The 26,465-nt window shown below is 44.0% G+C and overlaps 1 protein-coding gene across 1 annotated transcript in view; it reads right to left on the reverse strand.

Moving 5' to 3' along the window:
- The window catches only part of SLIT1 (slit guidance ligand 1), a 231,741-nt gene that overhangs the window by 11,185 nt on the left and 194,091 nt on the right, over positions 1-26,465 (reverse strand). Inside the window, exons 21-31 of the mRNA XM_072626554.1 lie at positions 25,909-26,041; positions 24,782-24,850; positions 19,358-19,429; positions 17,837-17,908; positions 16,787-16,858; positions 8,582-8,745; positions 5,711-5,835; positions 5,303-5,400; positions 2,628-2,767; positions 1,982-2,075; positions 40-177 (exon numbers count right to left, since the gene is read on the reverse strand). Of these exons, the coding sequence (XP_072482655.1) occupies positions 40-177; positions 1,982-2,075; positions 2,628-2,767; positions 5,303-5,400; positions 5,711-5,835; positions 8,582-8,745; positions 16,787-16,858; positions 17,837-17,908; positions 19,358-19,429; positions 24,782-24,850; positions 25,909-26,041 (1,177 nt within the window). The remainder of the gene's footprint in view (positions 1-39; positions 178-1,981; positions 2,076-2,627; positions 2,768-5,302; positions 5,401-5,710; positions 5,836-8,581; positions 8,746-16,786; positions 16,859-17,836; positions 17,909-19,357; positions 19,430-24,781; positions 24,851-25,908; positions 26,042-26,465) is intronic.

Below are 26,465 nucleotides of genomic sequence, written 5' to 3' on the forward strand. Positions count from 1 at the left end.
TCTGAGTGGAGGTGGGACCTCTGAGTTCCTGAATCTTACCTGTATCCTTCTTCACAAAGGCAAGAGTAACCATTGACTTCATCTACACATTGGGCACCGTTCTGGCACTGGTGGTCTGTGCACTCATTGTAGTCTATGCTGCAGTTGTCACCCACGTAACCCGGAGCACATTCACATCTAGGCAGAAGGAAAACTCCAGATTTACTCACTGCTCCACAGCCAAGACCAATTGCCATCACCATCATCATCATCATGACTAGTATGTATGTGGCACTTTAAGGTTTGCAAAGTTCTTTACAAATATTCTCTCATTTACAATGCTGTAAGGTGAGTGCTATCATTATCCCCATTTTACAGATGAGGAGACTGAGGCTGAACTAATATAAAGTATTTGAGACAGAATTTCAGCTTCATTTATGATTCAATTCCATTTGGAGAGACTTCTAGGATAGGAACTAGACCTCTGATTTCAGCGATACTGATAAAGTAGGTCATCACCTTCTCTACAACAGAACCACTGATGAAGCACTTACAGGTCAGAAACTGAGCTAAGTACTAGAGAATGACACCAGCCCTCCTTCCTGCCCTCAGTCCCTGCCCTCAAGGAGAAATGGAATTTGAACAGTGGAATGTACTTATAGGCTTAGATAATTGCCTAGAGCAGAGGTGGCAAAAACTAGGAGCAGAACCAGATTAAAAATGTCATTGGGAAATATTTAATAATATAAGTAAAAATATAATAAAACATAGTTAAGATTAGATTTAAAGACTAACTCAGTGTGCAGCCCATGGGGATCCTCACTTACTTACAAACTCCTGTTTGAGTTGCACGCCACTGGCTCAGCGGGCTTGCCCAGGGTCACACAATCTACACAGGGCCGAGGAACCAGAACCCAGGTCTTCCTGACTCCAAGCCCATCTCTCGATCCAACTACTCTCTATCCATCTCTCTGTCCAATCATACTGCCTTTTGTTAGGAACTTTTTTTCTCAAATTGAGCTAAAATCCCTAAAATTTTCACTCCTTGCTCCTAGTTCTTCCTCCCTGGGGCTTCCCCTTTCTACAAAATAACCAAGGGAAAAGTATTATCAAATCTGAACTGAAAGTTGCCGCAGAGGCCATCTACTCCAAAGCATGCCAAAATAATAGTCCCCTCTAAAAACATCCAATTAGCAGTCACCTAGATTTTGCTTAAAGAAGTCCCTCCAGGGGCAGCCCAGCTATTTTATTTTGGGATGATGCTCACTGTCTAGGTATCGAGTCTAAAGGTGTTTCTTTATTACTCTTTCCTAGTCCTACCCTCTGAGATCAAGCATGGAAGAAGAGGAAATAAGTATGTGCCAGGCCCTATGCCAAATATTTTATACATCTCATTGGATCCTCCCAACAACCCTGTGAAGTAGGCAGTATTATGATCCCCATTTTACAGTTGAGGAAACTGAGACAGACAGAGATTAGGTGACTTGCCTAAGGTCATATAGCTACTAAGTGATTGAGGCTGTATTTGAACTCAGGTTTTCCTGACTCCTGGTCAAGTGCTCTATCCACTGAACTACCCAGCTGCCTCAACAGAAAAAGTATTATCTCCCTCTTCTGTGCAACAACTCTTCAAATGAAGACAGCTCTCAAGAGCACCCTAACTCTTCTTCAGACTAAACATTCCCAGTTCCTTTGACCTCAAACATACTGGGGTGCCATTCTTCAGATGTTCTCCAGCTTCCAAAAATGTGGGGTTTTAAGCAAAAGCCATGTGCAGGTATATGGTAAAAGGAATTACTTTTTTCAGGCATGAGTTGGACTAGTTCACTGTTCAGATCAACTCTAAAATTCTGTGATTCTGTTAACTCTTGTCTGTTATCATGATTAGCAACTGATGCGATGTATGCACTTGACAAACACCAAGGTAGAGCCAAGTAGCCTAGGAAGAGGAGGGAACACATTTAAGGCAAGGAAGGTGACCCATGGATTGGGAAACGCTTACTTGGGCCCATCAGGAGTACCAGCACACTTGGCACCATGTTGACATGGGTTTAAGTCCGGAGAACAGAAGTCCACCAGCTGCTCACAGGTCCTTCCTAAAGAGAAAGAGAAAAGACAAGGCACCAACTTTACAGTCCCTATTAATCCAGGGCTTCCCTGGCCCAAGCTAGATCGTAGGGCCATAGCTATAGAGCTGGAAGGGACGCCAGAGGTCATCTAATCCAACCCCTTCATTTTATAGACAAGAGAACTCAGGCATAGAGGGGATACGTGACTTGTTGAAGGTCAGAGGTAGAAAGTGGCAGAGCTGGAATTCGAACCCAGATCTTGACTCCAAACCTGTCGTTCTTTCCAGCATACCACTCTGCCTCCCCTGTAAGGAAGCAGGGCTACTTCAGGCCACTTACAGTTCTTACTACAGTTAGGTGGTATAAAGAGAGACTTTGCGAGCTGATGAGCCAGGCCTATCCCATCCCAAGACCAGAGTTATTCAGTTGCTAGGATTTGACTGTTCCCTATGTTGTAGGTTAAAGAGAGCAGGGGCCTCAGAAGTTAATGGGATCTGAACAAGCCTTCCACTTTTATCATTTCCCCCTTAATGTTCACAGACACAAACACGCAATCTTTCTCTCCCATGAAGATGGCACCTGTATACTGAAAGGGGCATAAACAAGTGTAGTTGCTGATGCCATCCACACAGATGCCCCCATTCTCACAGGCGTGATCTCTGCAGTAGTCTGTGTTCACCCCGCAGGTTGGCCCCTCAAACCCCACTGGGCAGGAACACCTACAAGGGACAGGGAAAAGCAGTTCAGTTTCCAGGCAGCAAGAGGTCTCAGAGTTTTTGGCTCACTTCCTGCTTCCTGTTCCTTTGGGCATCAGAGCTGAGACCTCCCTACTGGACTCTAATTCCAATCCTGCCAGTGAGGCACCACTAGGGGTCAGGAGACCCCAAGTTTACTCCCACTGGTACCACTTACTAGCTGTATGACTTTGGGCAAGTCACCTTCCCTTTCTGGGCCTCATTTTTCTGATCTGTAAAATTAAAGGGTTGGACAAGATGATCTTAAGGTCCTTTCCAACCCTTAACAAGTCTAAGTCATTCCCACTTTTGGAATTAGAAGTGCTCCTCTACGATGGGTGCTTCCTAACAGTCTTATCTCTTGCTCTTGCTCTAATGCTCCAGTCCCTTAGATGGTACTAATGATCAGAAGCTCCAAACCAAACCAAACCAAACCAAACAGAAGCTACCAAACTCTGCGTATCCTGACACTGAAAGTGTGTTCTGGGTTTAGAGTCAGGTGGACTGGGGCTGGTTCCTGCTTCTGTCACTCATGACCTGGGTGATTCTGGACAAGCTCCCTTCCCCTCTCTGGGCTTCAGTCTTCTCATCTGTAAAATGAGGTACTTGAACTAAATGTCCTCTTAAGTTTCCTATGATCTTCAGTGCATGTTGCTAACAACCACCAAATAGAATGAGAGAGAGAGAGAGAGAGAGAGAGAGAGAGAGTGTTCTTCCTCATTTCTTAGATGGAGCTATGGCTCTTCTGCTTTTTCTGTTCCCCCTCCCACAGTATCCCTCCCTGCCCCCCCCCCCCACACACACACACATACACTGCCTCTGTTTACAGTATGAGAGAAGGAAAGAAGTCATGGTGGCCTCTATTTCTTTGAGGAATGCCACAGTGTCCAGAAACCTACCAAACTCCCTGGTTTCTCCAAGGTTTTTCATTCCAGTCCTTCAATAAATGTCTATTCAGAATGTGTGAGTCTAAGGGACCTTAGAATTCATCCATTCCAACACCCCCATCTTGGAGATGAGAACACTAAAGCCCAGAGAAATGAGTGACTTGGCGAACACCACACAAGTCATCAGTGGCGGAGCAAAGAAAGGTCCTTTGACTTCAGATCTAGTGATCTTTGACTGTACCACATTAAAAACCTGATCCTTTGATCAAATTCTTGCAGTTGTGACGAAACTCATGCTTAAGAGTAAGCTGACCCCTGCTCTCATGTCTGTGGCTAGTCCTTTTAGCTGCCTGCTCTAAGCCAGCCCTGACATTTTTGCATCTCCTCCAAAAACCACTGTGAGTCTTAGGGAGGGAGCCTTTTTCACTCTGTCTGGAGAGGGGCAGGGTAAATGCGTTGATTGAGCTGCTCTGCCAAACCCCAAAGGAGAATCTATGCCTATTGGAAGGATGTTGGGTTTCCAAGGCGACGGGAAGAGAGGCCATTTAGCATTTTATTTTTACATCTGGTAATTTGGGTTTGAAGAGACAGGTTTGGCCATCTCTGCTTCTTGATTCAACATCATTTTCCAGGAAGCCCATTTGTTCTTTCCCTGCTGGGGATTTATTTTCAGAAACTAATTATGTTCCCCCAGAATGGCCCACAGCCTTGGGACTCAGGGCTAGAGAGGGGGAAGGCACCGAGATGCCCCAGCTGGGCACACAGCATTTGGCTTCTACCTACCTCCTGCTCCAGATGCACACATCCCTGATAGCAAGTTGGCAGACTTAGATCAAAGAGAAGGTAATTTTTGGATTAGGATGTTAGGGCTTAAAGGGACCTTAGAAACTATCTAATGTGACCTTTTAATTCCACTGAGAAGAAAACTGAGGTCCAGAGAAGGGAAATAATTTGTTCATGGTCACACAATTAGTTTATAGCGAGGCCAGGAACAGAACTCAAACCTGCTGAATCCCCAGGCCACAGCTCCTACTGGTCCCCCACCTCTAGCTCTGGAGAGGATCTCACATCAGATGCACACCAGACATTCATAACCTGGACTTGGCCTGCTCTCACCTTCTCATGGGCAGCTCTGTTAGGTGCCAGGTTCTCTAGGGAACCTGAAGCTCTTAACAAGCTTGGCTAGAGCCATCCTGCTCTCTGATCTGGGGGACAAAGGAGAGCACCTGCCTCTCCCTCAGTCACACCATTCCCTGCCAAGTATAGTCTCACACCAACATGAGAACACATGTAGTGATAGACACATAAATATGTTTGCCGTGAAGATAGTCTTCTCCCTTCAAACTGCTGTTCTGTTCTCTGGTAGAATTCTCCCAACCCTCTCCCTAATTTTCCTTTTTTCCAAGTTCGTCTGAGAGTCCTAGCAAGCACCTACATTCAGGTAGACTAGACTCTCAGCTCCTCCATGATCTTTTAGGTCTGTCCAAGTTTTGGATCATCTATCATTCCAGAAAGCTGGCCCTTACTTGGTCCAACCCCCCATCAGAGAACTACTTTTCCTCCCCACCAGACTAACCCACTGCTATCTGCCCAGGATTATCCTGGGGAGGAAGCACACCCTCTAGGCACTCACGTGAACCCGGCTCCCTCTCCTGCTTGGGAGTGGCAGGTCCCGCCATTTTCACAGGGGCCACTGGAGCAACTGTTGAGTGACATTTCACAGTCTCTGCCCTGGGGAAGAGGAGGGGAAGGAGAAGGAGGAGAAGGAGGAGGAGGAGGAGGAAGAGAAGGAGAAAGTAAAGGAGAAGGAGGAGGAGACAGTAAATCCAGGGAGACACAGGATCTGGAAAGACTAAAGAGACAGTTTGAGCGAAAGATGGGGCCTGAAAAGGATGCGGACCATGAAAGTTTCCCCCACCCAGTCACCCTCCTAGTCCCAGTTCTGGGATCACAAGAGATCTCCACCACAGGCAACGTAAGCAGTGACTTAGCCTGGTGGGACCCTACCAGAGATCTGCACCAGAGGCTCATTTCTGCCTACCTTGTAGCCGCTGGGACAGGCACATCGATAGGAGTCGAGGGGGTCATTCTGGCAGGTTCCCTGGTTCAGACATGGGTTGGACAGGCAGGGGTTACATTTGGCTTGTACAGCCAGGGAGGGAGGACCTACAAAAGAGTAGAGAAAAGGAATTTGTGAGGTCTCCAGAATGAGAGTCACTGTTATGTTCTTTGAATCATAGCTAATATGTATTAGATGGAAGAAGGAATATTGAACCTACAGCACATAAATAACCTGGAAGCACTGTAGGAGAAAAAGACTTTTTCCCTTTTGCAAACTCACTCATCCTGAAAAAAATAATACATTCCAAGTACAAATATGTTCAGGAAATATAGAAGCTTTCTTCGGTATCTTGACTGAAACTAGGTGGCACCATAATGCACAGTGACCCTGGGCAAGTCACTTAACTCCATTGCCTCAGTTTCCTCACTTGTAAAAAAAGTTTCCCTCACCTGTAAAAAAAAGTTTCCCTCACCTGTAAAATGAGCTGGAGAAGGAAATGCCAAACCATTCCAGTATCTTAGCCAAGAAAGCCCCAGATGGGGTCACAAAGAATCAGACACAACTGAAAACAACTGCAAAGACTAACATCTGGAGATATGTTTCTGCAAGAGTTCCAGTTTTGGAAATAGTTACAACTCCAAAAGGGCATCCATCCCTCAGAGAAATCCAGCAGCCACCCAGGAAGGATACAAGATGGAGGCCAACCTGTCTTTGAGTTTGGAGCAGTGAAGGTAGTTGGGGGAGGCCACCCCCGAGCTCTTTTCTACTGTTCATTGATGAGCTGGTCAGCAACCAGGAGAGTCATGAGACCACCATGGGCCAGTTAAAATCTCCCCTCACCTCCCACAGACTTTTCTTCTACCAGTAAGCTCCAGGGCTTGGAGTCTTCCTGTTTTGTTTGTTTGTTTTGTTTCCACAACTATTACCCTTTTTCTGGACTTGGTCCATTACTACTCAAAGTTTTTGGCTACAGTAGGAGGCTCTGGGCTACAGTAGCTGCAAATCTCTGAAATCACACCGAAGCAGCCCTTCTTTAGGTGTTGTTTCTGAGAGTTTTTCCTGCTATCATACAAATAAACAAATAAATATTATTTTAAAATAAATTAAAATTATTTAAGTCTTTGAAGCTCATGTCTGGGTATGTAAAAAGAGCTAGACCTCGCTCCTCATCAGCCCCACACCTTACTTGGTCATTCTCTGAATCCCATTTCCCAGAGTCAGTCCTACTGAACACTGTAGGCCTGGAAAGAGAGATCTGAGAAAGCACCTCCCTCTCTTCTCTGCAGAGGTGAGGGGCATGGGCAGAGAACATGGTATAAACTGCTGGATTTATCTGATGTGTGAGTTTTGCTCAACTGCTTTTCTTTATTTTTTAAAAAAATTATTACAAGGAATATGCGATCAGATGGAGGGGAAATACTGAGGAATTAAGGTGAAATTTGTAAAAACAAATCATATCAATAATTTATCATTCCCTTCTTACTTAGGGCTAGGTTCTAACAGAACTTTCTCTTTGAAAAAGAACCATGACCTGAAATCTCCCCCCTCCCTAGCTTCTTTCTAATAAAATGCAATCAAAAGAACCTTAGGCACTAGTGATAGCCCTGGGGCCAGAGGGACTATACATACTAATGGTGAAAACTTTGGGGCCATATGTATTAACGTGCTGTGGGCACCACAGGCACTAATGGTGGGACCAGACTCATAATGGGTGAGCCTCATCCCATGCTACTAATTGAAATGCTTTGGGGCTTATGGGGACTAAATGTGGTGCTAATACACCAATGGTGGGCCCATAGGTGCTAACAGTAATAACAATAGCCAAGACTTATGTAGTGCTTTAAGGTTTACAAAGCATTTCATACATATTTTCTTATTTTACAACCACATATGGTGACATAGATGTTATTATTCTCATTTGACAGATGAGGAAACTGAGTCTGAGAGAGGCTTAGTGACTCAGCCTGAGTCACACAGCTAGGATGTATCTGTGGCAGAATTCAAAACCAGTTCTTCCTGATCCAAGTCTAGTATTCTCTCACCATTCCAGGATACGCAGTGGTACAACTGTTGGAACCCCAGAGACAAGACAGTTTCTCATGAAGGAAACCTAGGGACCCAAAGGACTGAGACTGGGGCAGTCAATCTACAAAACTTCCTCAAAGAAGTTCAGTTTTATCGTAGAGACAACTACTTCAGACTGGCAGTCTCTGTATTAAGCATCTCTTGCTTCTAAAAGAAAGGTCTTTGGGTCTCATTTTCCAGTCAGGAGAGTGATTTGCCTTTGTTCAAAACCCATATAAATTCTTCCATGTAGTCCCATGTAGTTCCTTGGGCAGGGCAGTTGTCTCCATTATAGAATAAGCTCATACGCAGCCCCATGTTCTGCTCTCCCCAGAATGCCCTCTCCTTTCCTTTCTAATCTACCCAGATCCTACCCATCCTTCAGGACCAGTTTTTTCTTACAAACATTCTCCAGCCCCTCCCATGGTTCCAATGGCTTTCAAGCACAAAACAGGAGACCTGGGTGCTGATCCAGTCACCAACTAGCTGCCTGACCTCGAGCAAATCATTCAACTTCAACACATGCATATTTTTCACTGCTGTGTACAAACCACTCTGGCAAAGTGATATGGGGAGATAAAAAGATCAATAACAACTCTATCTGTGCCAGCTGCATCCAGGACAGGAAGCCCCCTGAGCCACCTGAGGGTCACCTTTGGAGGTAGTGTGTAGGTATATATAGACAGACTTCTGGAGACAGGCCACTGCCCCAGCAATACAGAAAAGGAATAGAGAGACAGGGAAGCCTTAGTGGGTGCTAGAAGAGGAGAAAGGAAAGAAGCTCACCTTGGCACTCAAACTTCTTGGCAGGAGTCGTGAGGAGCAGCTTGCCTTCCATGTCAGGGGGTCCGGCACATCGAGCAATGCCAGGTTCCTTGTAACCTGTTTTGACCCAACTGGAGAGCCACCGAAGTTGGCAGTTACAGTAGAGTGGATTGGCTCCAATGGCCCTGGAACCAAGAAGGCAGAGAGATTGACATTAGAATCCTAGAGCACTAGAGCATTACAACTGGAAAGAACACCCAAATCTGGTATGTTAGGACACTATCACTGAGTGATAGAAAAGGAATAGGACTTAGATGGCGTCAAGTCAGTTCCCTTTTGCAGTTGGGTCATTATGGCTCCTGAGCATTAACAGTAATTCATTCATTCAACAAACGGAGCACCATCCATCTCTCCTACCACTTGACATGGGGCACTGTAAGGCTCGCAAAGAACTTTATAAATGTATCTCCTGTGAACATCAAACAGTCTCGTAAAGTAGAAACTACAGGCATTATCCCCATTTTATAGATGAGAAAATTGAGACTCAGAAAGGTTAAATGACCTTTCCCATGGAATAAACTTGCCACTATCTTCAATTTATACTTGTTATTCTGGGTACCAACCTCTAGGACCAAACGAAACAATTCTAATCCCTCTTCCCTGTGATACACCTTAAGATATTTAAAGATGCTTTTCTTTCCTCCAGAAAGTTAACATTTCTTCCAAGGATTGTAAACTCAGTTATCTGGGTTTTGTTGTTGTCACTCTTAAGATGCTATGTAGGTGCCAGAGGTCATATCTGAAGCCAGGTCTTCCCAACTCCAAGGCCAGCACTCAATGGGTCATGTGCTGCTGCTTTTCTACATGTGTGGTACTGTGTTAGGCACCATGAAGAAGACAAAGATTTACAAGATACAGCCCTTTCCCTTCATGCAAGAGGTTACTGCACTAGATACATAGCTACAAAATGGGACATAGTGGCCTTGGAAGTAAAGAATCATCTCTAATGGTGGTTCAAGCTTGAGAGGGTTTTTCCAACTCCTCTGCTAACAGTATCTATAATCTATTGAGAGTGCAGCCAAGAGAGTTAGTCCATTCCCCTTTCATGAGATAGAACTATGGATCTCTAATTACCTTAGGAGGATAGGAAAATCCCCCAGTGTGGGATAAGAATGTAGATCCAAGAATCTGGGAGGTTTCAGTGAGTCAGACCAAGCACTCATCACAGATTCCCTAGCCCTGATCAGACAGGGCAGTGTCAAGCCTTTGGTGTTCTAATTCAGCCACTCTATGGAGAGAGCCTGCTAACAGTTACTCTTTTGTCAGGGCATTGGACTGGGAATAAAGAGATCTGAGTTCTAATTCCAACTCCTCTATGAATTTGCTGTAGGCTTTGGGCAAGCCACTTAACATCTCTGGGCCTCCATTTCCTCATCTGTAAAATGAACGTAAATGTATGAAATGACATCTGAAGCCCCTTCCAGCTGTATTAGTATGTGTATCTGTGTTGCCAAGGATATATTCTGTTACCAATATAATCTTCCCCATGATAACCTGAAGAAACAGGCTTTGGTCAAGGCAATTATTGAGAAAGGAATACCCTCCTTCAAATGACCCTAGGAGGGACTGTCACTTTAATCTCAGATTTACTGAAGGAACTATTTAAAACTACCTCAGTTTACCTATATGTGGGGGGGAAAAGTCACCTGGAGGCAATCAATTCAATTTAGAAAGCACTCAATTTACTACATGCAAAATACATCATAGGCATTTTGAGGCTTTGAGGGAGGTGAGAGAAATACTACTGGAAAAATCCCCCCATCCTGTGAAGACCCATAATGCCACATTCTACATTATAGACAGATGTTAGAGTTAGAAGAGACTTCAGGAATCATCTAGTTCAACCTTCTTCTTTGTATTGATGAATAAGCTGAGGTCCAGAGACATGAAGTAATTTTTCCCAGGGCACACCTCTAGTGGATAGCAGAGTTGTGATAAGAGCACAATTGTCTTGACCACCAATGTGGTGGTCTCTCTACCAGATTGCCTCCCTTGAGGATTCTGAAACTAGATAGATCAGAAGGTTCAAAGATTTGGACCCGAAAGTGACCTTGGAAGGAAACCGAGATCTTCAGTGATTCATCCAAAGTGAGGGCTGGGATTCAAAGTCAGGGCTGGGATTCAAACCTAGGTCTTCTGAATCCAAACGCAACATGTTGCACCATGAAAAGATTGGTCCCTGGCCTGCTTGTCAATGGAATAGAAATGATTCAAGATCATTGAGAATGAGTTTAGGGGAACAGTTGCTAAGAAGCCTATGATTCTGCTTTCAGTCTGGGACACTTACATAAGGCAGATAATCATATTTAAGTTAGCTGAGGATCGTCCCTCTGTTTGCCTCCCACCAATAATCACCGCTGCTTCAAAGGGCACTTTGGACACTCCTTGAAAACTTATCATTGGGGGTATCAAGGCAGTAGCTTTTAGGTATTATGTCTCAGCACTGCATTTCCCCCTCTGGGCCAGAAATATCTGAAAGTACAGTATAAGATCTGGGAGACAAAGGGTGTTTTATACTGCTGTTTTATGACTTGGATCATTATATTGTGGTTGCAGAGATAAGTTATCCAGCAAGGAAAAGGTAAATAAAAGGGGGGAAGAGGGGGTAAGGCAGGGACAAGGAAGGAAGTGAAGAGTGGAATGGGGAGTGGGGGAGGGAGATAATAAGAGTCAGCATTTATATAGCTCTTTTTGGGTTGCAAAGCTCATCCTTTACAGATGGGGAAACAGGCTGAGAGAGATTAAAGGAATGTGCCTACACAGCTGATTGGGGATCCGAGTCAGGATCTGAACTCAGGTCTTCCTGACTCTCAAGTCTGATACTCTATCCACAGTGCCACCTGGCTGCCTAAAGGAAAGTGAAGAAGGAAGGAAGGAAGGAAGGAAGGAAGGAAGGAAGGAAGGAAGGAAGGAAGGAAGGAAGGAAGGAAGGAAGGAAGGAAGGAAGGAGGGAGGGAGGGAGGGAGGGAGGGAAGGAGGGAGGGAAGAAGGAAGGAAGGAAGAAAGGTAGGAAAACAGCCTTCCAAATAAGACTTCCTGACCACAAAGCAATATGGTTGCAGGGGTTATAGAATCTCCATGTTGGAAGTGACCTAAGAAACCAGCTAGTCCCAGCCATATCTGAGCAGAACTCATTTCCACCACATGTCTAACAAGTGTCATCCAGTCTTCACTAGGTGACCTCTAGTGAGGGGGACCCCATTACCTCCTGAGGCATTCATTTGACTTTTGGACAGCTCTAATTATTAGGAAATGTGTTCTTTCTTTGAACCTGTTAGCCTTTTTGTAATTTCTGCTTCTGGGATCCTGCAGAACAAGCTGAATCTCTTCTCCCTGTCACTATCATTTCTGATACTTAAAGACACATATTATGTCCTCTCTCCCCTGAAAAAAAATCTCTTCTCTACACTAAACATTTCATTCCTTCAACCAAACTATCCATAGCATGATTTCCAGTCCTCCCACCATCTTGTTAAAGGCATTTATGTAGTGCTCTTGACATCTCACTTATCCTGACTTTAAACACTTTGTTACCCTTTGTTGTTCTGGCCTTCCTAGGCTAATGTTCCTGAGTTGTTTTCTCTGTGGGTCTGTGGTCATGTTCCCTGGAAGGGTGTGTGACCCTGGGGAACTCTGGGATGCTGGGCTATCCCTGAAAAACTAGATCCACACATCAAAGCTGCCCAAAGCGTTGGGCATAGAGAGACAGAAAGGTTGGGTAATCATGAATCTGGGTCACAAGGTCAGCAGCATTATTGCAATGGATAGATGCTTCTTCTGCCAGAGCATGCATGTGTTAGAGGTCATGGAAGCCTATGACCTACTGACTACCTACCTCACTAAGGTGTGGGAAGGAAAGCTCTGTGTAAATCTGAAGGTGTTTTATATATGTGTGTGTGCGTGTGGAGGGGGGGCAATTGGTAGGAAAACCAGAAGCCAAAATAATATTACAAAATGGAATATATATATATTAGTCAGCACAGTCTGACCAGAGCACTAGATCAGGAACCAGAGTCCTGGGTTCTACTTCCATTCAATGTCTGGCTTATGAGACCTTGGCAAGTCATTTCTACTCAACCTGTATCTTTCCTTTTGGAAAACTAAAAGGAGATCTAGTGGAAAGAGCTCTGAACTTGGAGTAAGGAAGACCCAAGTTCTGATTCTGCCCTCAGACCCTTCCTAGCTGTGTGCCTCTGGGCAGGTCTCTTAACCTCTGCCAGTCTCAGTTTCCTCATCTGTAAAATAATGATATCTTTTACCTATCAGGGTCGTTCTGAGGATCAAATGAGAAAATGGATGTAAAGCACTTTGCAAACCATAGGTGTCAGCCAGTATTACTATATGCAATTATCTGTTTTCAGATATGACATTCTAACTGGGTGTTTTTCAAACAGCAAGTAGGTATTTACCCTTGTTGAACACTTCCTTTCAGCCCCAAGGAAACAAAATGAAGAAAGTAAATTTTATTCAAGTTAGCAAGAATTTATTAAGCATAAACTGTATGCAAGGTCCTTTGCGTACATAGGGGACCCAAAGACAGAAAACAGCAGACTTCCTTCAGATAGATCACATTCTGCTGAGAAGAGATAACAGTAAACACCATCCTGGGCACAATGAAAGTGAGGTGGTTTTAGGAACTCCATGCAGGAGTCTGGGTGGCTAATCCCAAGTGTCCTCGAAGGAGCCTGTGAGCCTGCACCAAGGCCCTTCTCTTCCTGCTACTTTGGGTATTTTACTGTTAGACGGCTCACTAACCAGCACCCACATGACCATGCACATGCCCACACACACCGTTCTGGGCTGGGGCCTGATCAACATTTGCACAGAACAGCACCTTCCTGCTTTTTATGGCTGCCCATGCTCCTGACACAGAGGCAGACAGAAGCATCTGCCTGAAGCAAACGTAGTTAGAATGCCCCACTGCCACCACCACCACTGTCTAGCCCTCTGCAAACTCAGCAGAGAGCAGGGCAGGGGCACAATGGGTCATGCAGAGAGCCCTGGCCTGGAAGTCAGGGGACCAAGGCCCCATCGCCAACTCAATGCGTGACCTTGAGTAGGTCAATTTTCTGTTCTCAAGTTTCCTTGTGGGTAAAATATGGAAATTAGAGTAGCAGATCCCTAGGGTCTCTTTGAACTACAAATAAAATTTCTTTCTACTTCTCTCTCTCAATATCTCTGTCTCTGTCTCTGTTTCTCTCTCTCTCTCTCTCTCTCTCTCTCTCTCTCTCTCTCTCTCTCTCTCTCTCTCTCTGTCTCCTGTCTCTTTGTCTCGCATCTGTGTGTGCATCTATCTCTCTCCCTTCTGTCTTTTTCATTCTGTCTCTCTCTCTCTCTCTCCCCATTTCTCCTTTCTCTCTCTCTCTCCGTGCCTCTGCTTTCTGTGTCCCTCCTTTCTCTCTGTCTCTTTCCTTTCTCTTTGTCTGTCCCTCTCTCCCCTCTCTGCTTTCTATCTTTGTCTCTCTCCTTTCTGTCTCTGTCCTTTCTGTCTCTTTTACACACACACACACACACACACACACACACACACACACACTTCCCAGGCCCACTGTTTTTTGTTAGCTTGGTTTTTTTCTTTGTTTGGTTTTTGTCTTAGACATAAGGAGCATTGCTTTATTCCCAAAGCTAGCTTAAGCACAGTGGATAATAACTGTTTTCTCTTTGACATCCTTGTACCAGCCCAAACACAGAGATTTCTATGAACAATTGAACTCTGTGACCAGGCTTAGCCAGAATCAACCAAGAAGCTAAGTGGCTGTTCTGGGAACTCGCTCCAGAACGACATCTGAACAGATCTATAGCATCTGTATTTATCAGTTTGCTCCTCCTAAACTGGCTCTGTCTCCTGACCGATCTTCCTAATTCTCCCAAAGAAGGAGTTTGAATTTGCAGACAGAAGCTGTGGCCTCAAAAGGACATTCTATTTGTCTTTGTCTCTGTGGGTTTTTTTCTTTTACAAAATGCAAAGTTGAATACTTAGCCTCTGAACTGGAAGCCAGGGACAGAAGCACAATGTCCCCGACTGTTGTTTAATTTTTATGTCAATTCACAAAGATCATAAACACAAGCCCAATTCAAGAAAGACATAGCCAGAAGTTCTCATGGCAACTAGAACTCGCCCCCTTTTACTGCCCAGGACAGTGGGAACATCTGCGCAGACAGAGAGCCTTTGGGAATCAGCGCCTAAGAAGACAGGCTCTATTTTGTAGGTGGGGGAGTTAATTGTGGTAGCGAGCAAGGATGTGGCCTGCTCGGAATCACAGCCTGGCATCAGGGGAAAATTCCTAATGACCAAGGAACCCAGGAGGCAAGGCACCCATTCAGGAGCCAGATAACATTTATCCTTAAAGCCAGGAGGTTGGAGCTGGAGAAGCTCAAATCAGGAATCTGCAGCTGATGCTCTGAGATGCTGGGGCCTGGCTCAGACAAGGCAGAATTCTGAAAAACTGCTCAGTTATACAGCTTCCCTCTCGTACTGCCAGGGAGTCACTTCAGACCTGGCTAAAAATTGTAAAATCTACCCCTGCTAACTTTACATTTACCCTCTCCAGTCACAGCTTTCTCTATATGTAAAATAGGAGTATATGTGTCTATGTATATGCACCTGGACATGTATATGTACGTATGCATACAGTACACCTTACCCTTTCTGGTCATTGCTTTCTCCATCTGTAAAATAGGAGTATATGTGAGTATGTGGGTATATGTACACATATGTACATGCATGTATGAATGCATACATGCAATACACCTTACCTTCTCCATGTTTTTTTCTATCTGTAAAATAGGAGTATATTGTGTGTACATATATACACGATACAGTTCACCCTCTCTGGTCATTGTTTTCTCTATATGTAAAATGGGAATTAAAGGAGTGTGTGTACATATATGTAAGTATGTATATATTATTGAGTCGTTTTTCAGTTGTGCCTAACTCTTTGTGATCCCATTTGGGATTTTCTTGGCAAAGATGCTGGGGTGGTTTATATATATGTATATACACACACATGTGTGTGTGCATATATTTGCATACATATATGTGTACATATCATATCTATATATTCCTATTTTACAATCAGACAAAGCAATGACCAGAGAGGGCAAGGGTGGCAGAGGTAAAATGGTGGGATTTCTACCGTCTCTGGCAGTAGAATATCTATCTTCCTTGACATCCATTTCTTATTCCCTCCTCTGACCTTCACCCAGCACACCCAATACACTTAATCCTGCTCTGTTTTGCAATTCTCCTCTGTGAATGCTCCCCGGCTCCCCATGGCCATTAGATTATAAGCCATAAAAGTGCAAGCACTCTGGTTTCTTCTGTCTTTGGGTTTCATCACATTCCCCACACAACTCCAGTGTTTCCCATCATCGGAATTAAGTTGAATGTATCCTATACAGCCTGTTTTCTCTTCATCACTTTTGTGAATTTATCTGAATTTTATTTAGGGGGAGGGGAGAAGCCATTGATACTTTCAGCTTGTGCCTCCCTGGCTCACAAGTCCCATAAAGCTTATATCTCTTATGTGAAATTGGACTTCCTGCCTCATCAAAAAACATTCTCTGTTAAGTGTTCCAAAGGAGCCATTTAAATCTGCCTGGTAGCACAAGGGGTCTGTGGAAAATTACAAATATAAAGGGATGCTGGGTAATTAACAGTAAGCCTATCTGCTCCGGGTGTCTCCAGAGCTGACTCTTCACAGAGTACTATACTTTGGAATGCTTCTTGAGGGCAGGCCCATTTCTTATTCATTTTTGTATCTTCCTCAGTGTTCAATGCACTCAGTATTTAATATTTAATGCACTCAATAATGCAGAATTGAACTGAATAATTTGGATAAGCAGGTAGGTGGCTCAATAGATAAAATGCTGGTTGCACTTTGTCAGCAACACCTGAGTTCAAATCCTATCTCAGACACTCTGTGACCCTGGGCAAGCAGGCCTCAGCTTCCTTATCTGTAAAGTGAGGGTAATAACAGCCCCACCTCAGAGAGTTGTTGTGAAGATTAAGTGAGATAGCAGCTTCAAAAAAATTTTGCAAACCTTAAAACAGTATAAAAATGCCTATTTTTTTATTTAAAAATTTTTCTTGCCCTGATCCTAAAACTCTGCTTAAAAACTGAAAGGGGCAGTCAGGGGAGGAAATATCTGCAGTGAGGTACTTACAGATGAGATAGGGAGGTCACGTCAGTGAAGATGCCCTCACGGAGAGTGGAGATGTCGTTGCCATGGAGAGACCTGAGGAGACAACAATCTACTGTTGGTATCGTTTCCAACAAGAATTTGCAGAAATACGGAACCAGGCTGACGGTTAAAACTGGAAACAAAGGGCTGGCTTTAAGTCTTCTAACAAGCGGGGACTTGCCGGTGTGTAGTCAAAAGAATACCCCTGTCCAAGGCTCTAAGGACAACAGCTGACCGGTTCATGGCTGTCCCCTTGTGGGCCACAGTGTCATGGATCAGGAGGACAGCTTAGAGAAGGGTCTTTGCTCAACAGCCTCGCTTCTACTCATCCTGATCCATACTAGCGCCAACACTTATTAGCTGTGTGAATGTAGGCAAGTCACTTGGTGCCTCTGAGCCTCGTTTTTGTTTTTGATTTTTTTACCAGTAAAATAGAGATGATACCTGCCCTACCTGCCTTGTAGGGATCTTGTTCTGACCATTTTTTTGTTTGGTTTGGTTTTTTTTAAGGAAAATGCTTTGAAGAAAATTTTAAAAGTGCAAAGGGCTATATAGATGTGATTACTTATAGGATTATTTTCCCCTGGAAAAGGAGAATATTAGATCCTTAAAGAAGGCATGTATTTCTACCACTGAAGTGGGGGGTGGGGGGGGTAGGAACATAATCAAGTTTTTCTTAATAACCCACATCTGCATCCCATGTGCCAGTCAATGTAGACACCACCTTTCTGACCACGTACAACTTGTACAATTCTGCACTGATTCAGCCTGGCAGTTGTAACTTAGAGTCTTAGACAGCTGTGCCAGGGCCATTGACAAGTTAAACGGCTTGCTCAGAATCATAGAGCTTGTAGGAGTTGGAAGCAGAACAACACAGATTTTCCTGACTCCAAGGCCACTATGCTGGGCTAGAGCTCTAAAGTGGAGGGCTCATTTCTTCCCAGCGTATGGGTGGGATGATCCATTTTTCAGCAGATGGACCATCCAGAGTAGCTTTTCGTAGAGGAGACTTGAAGAGCCAAAAGGACTTACAGCAGCCGGAGAGAGCGGAGTCCCTCAAAGGCCAGTGGTGGGATGCACTGGAGGGAATTATAGCTGAGAATCCTGTGCGGAGGGAAAGGAATCACTTAGAGACTACCGGAAGAGTCACACATGACACATTTAATCTCTCTGGATTCAAGGGCTCAGCTTTTCCTCCTGTTTTCCTCCTCCTCCTTCTCAAATAAAGCATCTACCTGTGAGTGGTATTATCTGAAGAGCTAAATGCAGTAAAATTTAAATCTAAGGCAGACAGGGGAACAGACGTTATTAGTTAAGGGCATAGAGTTAAATGAATGAGCAAACAGTGGGTAAGTATTAAACAAGATAGAGTATTTACACCGTATGCAAACAACGGAGTCAGTGCCCTCTGACAGTTTACTCACTGGTCGCTGCCAAGATCACCAACAGAATAACTGCCAGCTATGGAGACAGCCTCCCAGAAACTCAATGACTCTTTCCCATCTAAGTAAGACATGACAGTTGAGGAAGTACCGAGTTGTGTAAAAACCATAGATGCTTAAAAATGGGCCCCAAGTAACTGGGTAACCACTCTGGAAGACAAGTGTGGGTACTGGCATATCAAGCACTTTGCAGACCTGGAAGCTTTATGTAAACACCAGGTGCTTTTTTTTTTTTTTAAATCATATCAGTGTAGGTTGTGCAAGGGTGTGGGGGGAGCTATACACTGTCAGTGCTGGGAGAAAACGGCCACTTAGTTCTGTCTCTGAACTTCAGGCACATTTCAGGCTTAGGTTAAAAACAGAACAGATAGATGGGTTAGACAGGAATCTCCTGAAGAGGGAAGAAAGGAGAGGAGGTGGCCAGGGCTTTCCTGTTCAATTTCTCCCACCTGCTTCACTACCCTGCTGTTTGTCCCTGGTTTATCTCCCTGATTTCAGATAGATTTAAGGAGAAACAAGTTCAGCTCAATCTGTTCTCTGGCTCTTAGCTGTAAGAAGGAGACAATGTGTTGAAAGAAACTGCTTAATTCTTAACAGCTCAATTTCTCCCAGCAGGTTTCAGGTGCTGACAACTTTGTTAATGGCTGTGCTCACTAGACTATAAGCCACTTGAGGAGAAGGAATGTATTTCTATCTTTCTATCTCCTTCTGCCAGTGCCAGGCACATAACCAGAGCTTGTCATGGACTCTAAAGTACTTACTAAGCCTGACTGCCCTGCTAATGAGCTGGATCCCGTCCACAGATACTATTTCTGAATAGTTGGCTCTAAATGGAAAGAAGGAAAATCACTAAGACCTTTAAAAAACAGGAAATGCAATGAAAAAGAACCCATGGGTTTGGAAATAGCTAACACAGACATCCAACTTGAGTTTCACTTTCCAAGCTCTGGGTGAGATGCAGTCCTGGAGAAGAGGACTCACATCTAGGTCTGACCTACCTATATACTAACTGTATAAAGGGAGGCTGAGCCAGGGGAAACAAGTAAAGACAACAGACAAGTGAATTTTCTACACACCATCGCCCTGCCCGAGGGCTTCCAGCGGTACTCACAGGGTGGTGAGCTGGCTCATGTTGGTAAAGGAGGAATTACTCAAGGAGCCAATCTTATTGTTACTCAAGTCCCTGGAAAACACAAATGTATCATTTGGAAAAGAGAAAGAAACCAGTTATTGCAAGTAGAGCCTGAAAGGATCCAAGCACACCTGGACACCATCTTCCCTGTCATGTGCCCAATGCCACCCTATCATGTAAAGAGCCACCTGTTCTCTTCCCCCAACCCTGTTGGTGGTAAATGGGAGGAGACAAGGGATTGAGTATCAGCGGATAACCCGGAACTGCTCAATCCAATGCCCCTTCTCTGGACCTCAGTTTATTAGGACTAGGACTCAGGGGTGAAGCACCTGGGGCCTTGAGGCCATATGTGGCTTTTTAGGTCCTTGGGTGCAGCCTCTTGACTGAGTTCAAGTTTCACAGAACAAATCTTTTTATTAAGGGGATTTGTTCTGTGAAGTTTAGATTCAGCCAAAGGGCCACACTTGAGGACCTAGAAGGCCACATGTGCACCCACCCCCACCCCCATTAGGTAAACTCTAAGGTCTACCCTAGTTTTAAAATTCAATGAATCTATAGCTGCTTGAGACACAGCAGAAGCACACCCCCTTCAGGAATGCACCAATATGGATCCACTAACAGCTGGACCTTGACCACCTGACATTTTGTCTGTTCCTTGGCCTGGAAGATAAAGCACTAAGGCTCTGGGTTAGGAAGGCCTAGGTTTAAAGCCCACTTTATGCATACATACATACATACATATGTATATACATGTATATTTAGATATAATATATGTAGGCAAAGCCACTTCTAGTGAGCTTACTGGCCAGTTTTTTTTTGTAAGTAACACTTTTTTGCCTTAAAGGAAATTTTGTTTTCTTCAAGTTCAGTTTATTAATTAAGAGTGGTAACTTAAGGTCCTACATTTAGCTTCAGAAGCTCAATTGCACAAGTACAGGTAGGGGAAGATCTGACTTTGTAATCATTCGTGAACAGGGAAAACATGGGGTTTTAGTGGACCACAAGATCCACGTGATCCGCTAATGGGATGCGATTGCTTAGAAAAAAAAGCAGCTCATTCAACCTTTGGCTGCATCAGTGTTTAAATCCTAAGAGGTGATAATACACTCATTATAGTCTGAGCAGGGCAGATATGTTTGAGGTGTAGCGCATTCAGTTCTGGGGACACAAAGGAGCTGGGGAATGCACAAACAAAGATGACCAGGATGCTGAGAGGCCTGGGAATGATCATCTGAGTCAAAAGAGTTGGGGATATTAACCTGCAGAATGAATCATTCGACAAGCATTCATGAGGCAATATAGATCCGACTTTTTGCTCCCTTTCGTTCCTAAAAATTTTTTCATATAAGTGGATCCTTCCAAGATTCATTTTATTTTCCCACAGGACCAATATCAGAATCAACTTTCCTTGACAGTCTGTGAGCAGCTAGCCGAGCTGTTCACACTTCATTGGAAACTCGTAAAAACAATTCCTAACCAAGGATATCATATAAAAGAAATCACAGCTGTGACTTGTACATCATAAAAGTCATGACAACAATTTTAAATCCCTGTAATAATCCCAAATAATAAAACAATATTCTAAGTCAGAGATCATATGCTCATGGAGTTAGAAGGACCTTCTGTAGTTATCTCCTCTAACCCCCCTCATTTTATAGATGAGGAAATTCAAGTCCAAATGATTTGTTCAGTCACATAATAAGAGGCAGTCAGGATTCAACCACTTCAGGTCCCTGGAGTCAGAGTCTAGTATTCTTTCTACCTTACCTTGTTACGAATCTCTAAGGAAATGGGCACAAACATACCATACATCAGAGCTATCACATACATGGCCAGTGGGCCATATGTGGCTCAGAGCAGTCCCAGATGAAAATGCAGTCCCTGTCTGATTTTGATGTGTCGACATATTGATTTATAAAAAAATACATATAAGTAGATGTGGTTTTCTAAGTCAATCGGCAGCCCAGAAGGATACATGGTTGGGTGGCCCTCATTTCTATTTTAGTTTGAGCCCGCCAGGTTGCACATGGATTGTACCAGGGATCCCAGTTTGCTACAACATGTGTATGTAGGACATAAAATGTTCAACTTTCCCGATTATTGTAACACATTGAACACTTTGTGATCAAATTAATAACAATTTGGATAGTATTGGAAGTATCTGGGAATCTTGGATAGCCTAGGTCACACAAAAAGTTTATCCAAGAAATTTCAGATTTGTGACTTCAATGAATGTCTATTTCATTGGTAACAGGAGTGCTGACTCATCTTTAATCGTAAGTGCTGACCCAACATTGTGCCCTTCCACCTTATCCTACCTTTCTAATTGGTTCAAAGCTATGAATACAGCTATTTAGTATCAGACCAAATGAAGGTCACCAGCAAAAGGGAAGGGCTGTTAAATCACTTTATTTGACATGCTGTTGGCAGCTACTAGAGCTCTTCACACTTCACTGGAAGCCCATAAAAACAATTTGGAAGGGCTTATGTGGATAATCCAGGTCTCTAAAAAAAAAATCTTTCCAAGGAATTTTGAGCCCATCCCATCTCTTTTCCTTTTGATGGCAAACAAAGGCATTCAGAATTAGTAGCAATAACATCTTTCCAAGCTCTTCAAAACATCTCTCACAGAATTACTGTGGTAAGCTTTACTGTTTAGACATTGGTCCAAACAAAACAAAACAGAAAAAAAATCCTTCAAATAACAGGATAAAGGCAGCCAGAATTGAGGCATAAGTGTTAATTAGGCATCATAGCACAAAAGAAAGGTGAAGTTCTTGTGGGACAGAGAACTAGGATTAATGAAGAAACTGAGGCAAACAAGGTTAAGTGACTTGGCCAGGGTGACACAGTTAGTAAGCATCTGAGGTCGAATTTGAAGTCAGGTCTTCCTGATTTCAGACTCATCACACTATCCACGGTGCCAAGCAGTTGCCTACAGTACTAGAGTACTAGGCTCAGTGAATGAAAGGTACAGGGAGGTAGTTTTCAACAGAATGAAAGGAAAAGCTTTAAAGCAACTATAGGTAGCCACCAATTAAGTGTACCATGTCCTGTTGTACATTTCCATCTGTAGAACTATACCAGAGAAGGTTGGGTGGCCTTCTATTAGGGATGCTGTGGAAAGGATTCCTGTCTTGGCTCAGGGGTTGGCCTAGTCAAGGTTGACCAAGGTTCTTTGCAACTCCAAGATTCTATGAATCTATGGAGTTATCCAAGCCCTTCTTGGAAATATTTACAGAGGTAGCTAAGTGATGCAGTGGACAAATCAATGGACTCAGAGTCAGGAAGACCCGAATTCAAATCCTGCCTTGGTAGAGAGAATATTCACAATAATAAAATCACAAATCCTTAGAGCAAAGCTTCTTAACCTTGTACATGAAGGACCCCTGGACCTTTTCTCAGAATGACCTTTTGTTGCCAACATTTATGATAAAAGGAAATGCTACATTTCAGGTAGAGGTCAGAGAATATAAAAATGTGATTTATTCCCCATCCAAGTTCATGGACTCCCTGAAATCTATCTGTTAATCCCTTGGGGATCTGTGATCTCAGGGTAAGAACCTCTACTATACTTCTATCTTCATGGCTAACAATTTAGGAGTGTGTCCCCCCATATTACCTTGTGAATAACAGGCACCCAGTAAATTATTTTGGACAAGTAATGTATAGTCAAGATTCCCTATACCACCAGACAAAGCAAAGATCCTGGAGAGTAGGGTTTCTAACATCTACTAGAATGCCTGGCATATAATGCTTCATAAATTTCTTGTTAATTGAATATAAAATTCATTCTGCTGCTGCTGAATAGTGTTTATGAAGGTAGGTATTTTATGGCAAATGATTGTAAATTGTCAAAGGAAAGAAGTAACAACTAGCTACGTGCTCTGGCTTTTGGTGGCGCATAGCTGCCAACTATCCCAAAGACCTTCTCTGGAACCTGTCTCAGAGTGCTGGGAAATAGTTGTGGGGCAATGTGGCTCATGAGTCAGCAGTGTGGGCGGGGGTAGTACAAAAGGCAGCATTTGAAGAGTGACTAGGTCAATTCATGGAGCAAAAGAACAGAAAGTAGTTTGAGTGAGGGTTGGTTCAGTCAGAGAGGGAGTCCCTGTTGTGGGAGAGTATGAGTGGTATGGAGTGGGAGGAGAGAGCTGGGAGCAGTGAGTCAGTGGGAGCTTGCAGAGTGGATGGGGAATAACTCAGGAGAACAGAGGGGAGGATTGGGAGAGGGGGATGGAGCCTGAATCCTATTGGCTTCCTCTTCCATGTCATCCCCCAATGCTATGGTGACATTCGTCATCAAGAAGAACAAGGACAAGAGGCTTCTAGTCATACCACTTATCTAAGTCATGCATTTTCTGAGCTTCCCCAGGCTGCTTTGGGGAAAAAAGGGTACCTGGGGTGGGCACAGCTTGACCCAAGGCACAGAGTATTCATGGCACAGGACATACAAAACAAGATCACATTAAGAACCAAGGAAGAAATATCAAAGCTTGACTAGACACAAACAGTCCACTAATCAGGGCTATGTAGAAAGTGTGTCAAGTAAGGATTTGGTCAGTAAGTAGGTCCTCTTTAAGAGAGTCTTGTTAAATTGTATCTCAAGTCCCCAATGCCTGGAATGTCCCTTGTTCCCTCTTTCACCTGCTGAATCACCTAACCCCAAAGACACCTCCTCCATGAAGCCTTTTGTGATTCCCCAGTCAATGATGCTCTATGGACCTCAGTTTCATGGCTTCGCACTGTAGTACTTCATACAGTATACATAGTAAGGGTTGTTTTTTTTAATTGCATTACCTTTAACTGAATATACCCCAACCCTACCCTGGGCTCAGGACTCCCTTGGCAGAATCTGGGAATTCCAAATTCCCTTTGGCACTACCCTTTGCTTTCCAGCTTGCCTTCAAGGGTCTCCTCTCCAGCTGACATTACTGCTACCCCTTCATTCATTCTGTTTGGGGACAGAAGTGGGTGCCAAGGAACCTTCCAGACATGCTCATTCCCTTTAGAACTTCCCCGCCTGCTCCCCAGTGTGAAGGCAACTAAAATTTAGATGAAAATGAACAACCTACAGAGAGGTCTTACTAAGCTACGGAGTACCCGGGAATGCTTATGGGCCAGCAGGTAGGGTTAGTTAGGGAAATGAATTTAGATTGGGGTGTTGGGGGATGCAGTTCCTAGTGTGGCCACGAAGTGGCAGGATGACTGCACTCACAGAGCTCCTGGGAGGAAAAACAGATGTGTTCAAAGATGGAAATCCGGAGGATCCAGGACTGCTGGGGACCCTCCCTTCAGGTGATGAGATCTGCTATGTCTGTCTCTTGCCTGCGGTACATGAGACCATATGAACCCTTCCTCTGCTATGATAGAGAATCTAGAAAGGGCAGGGTCCAGGATACTCACACGAGTTGCAGATACTTGAAGGTGGACAGCTGAGCAGGGACCAGGGTAAACTGGTTACCATCCAGGTAGCTGTAAGAGAAAACCAGGAGGAATCTCGGTGATTGAGCCTTTCCTTCCAGACCTCATTTCCACCAGAGCCTCTGCCAACAACAACCTCTCTTCAGGACACCGCAGATCACATCACCCTCTCCATGAAAGGACAACACCCATTTCATTCTCTACTCCCACTTACAGAAGCTACATTTTTATAGCATTTGAGAGTTCCAAAACAGTTTGCCCATTAAATTTTAGTACCCATTACCTCATTTGACATAGAGCAACCCTTTGAAGGGAGAAATTATTGTTCTAATTTTGCAGATGAGTACACGAAAAGTCAGAGAAGGCAGATGTGATGCTTAAGATCATGCAGGTATAAGTAGCGGGACTGGGACTCAACCAGAGCTTCCAACTCCAAGTATAGCGCTCTTTCTACCACACCCAATTTCAGGAGGAAATTCATTTTTTTCGTTCGTGATTAGGTAATATAATTACTTTTTTTTGGCAGCTACTAGGCAATAATGCTTCTAAAAGCTTGGTGAGACCAAGGTGAGACCAGAGACATAGTCAATGAAAGGGGGAAAGAAACCTCCTCTTTCTGACCATCCCTCTGTCTCCTCACTAGCTTCCCTTCCCCTTCCTGTTACCTGTTACTCCAAGGATCTGCTAAGACCCTCTACTCAGGATCAGGGTCATAGATTTAAAGCTAGAAAGAACCTTAAGAACTCATTGGGTCTAATACGTTTATCTTACAGATGAGGAAATTCTATCAAAAGACGTTTTCATTTGGTGACTTGATCCTGCCCTCTGTCTTCAACTCTCATTGCCCGGTTCATCTCACAGGGCTATTATAAGAAAAGTGCTTTGTAAGTGGTAAGCCAATATCTTTGTCCATGTCCATGTCCATATCCATGCCTCCATCCGTGTCTAGATCTATTTAGATGGCTATATCTAAATAGGTATAAATATATGAGATTTTTAATACTACTAATAATAGGAAACCCTCTTTTCCTCTCCCCACCCCCAAAGACCCTGCATGGCCTTAGCTAAGCCAGAAGGGGCTAGAGGAACCCATTGATAGTATCACTCACAGTTCAGTAACATTCTTGGGGATGCCCTTAGGAAGAGCCCGAAGGTGCTTGTTGCTACAGCGGACAACAGTGTCCAGGCAGGTGCATTCTTGTGGGCACTGAGGTCGTGGAAGACAGCCTCCTTCCTCCTGACCTGGAGAGGAAATCAATGAAAAGATGATCATTGAGGGGACTCACCTTTCTTGCCTTCAGCCTCCTGTAGTCAAGGCTCAGCTGGGTTCCTTGGGAACTAGAGTTACTGTGTCCAGACACTAACCTGATTTCCCAACATTAGCAATAGTAGGTCCTTTCTCAATAAAACTTCTTGCAGATTGAATGTTTAGATCTGAGGGCCACATTTTAGTAAGGATCTTGATCAGATTCACCTAGTCTCTGTGTCCCTCATTTGGTCTTTACTTGTTGCCATTCACAAACATGACCCAGTCATCTGACCCTTTAATGCTTTAACAGCCACTACCCTAGAATAACCCTCCTTTGACCTTCTACCATCTTGACCTTGAACCCTTACCTGTGAATAACACCTCCCAGTCAAATTCTCTGTTCTTGGGGCTACTAAG

This window comes from Notamacropus eugenii, chromosome 1 (assembly GCF_028372415.1).
Source record: "Notamacropus eugenii isolate mMacEug1 chromosome 1, mMacEug1.pri_v2, whole genome shotgun sequence".
In the NCBI taxonomy this organism is placed as follows: Eukaryota; Metazoa; Chordata; class Mammalia; order Diprotodontia; family Macropodidae; genus Notamacropus; species Notamacropus eugenii.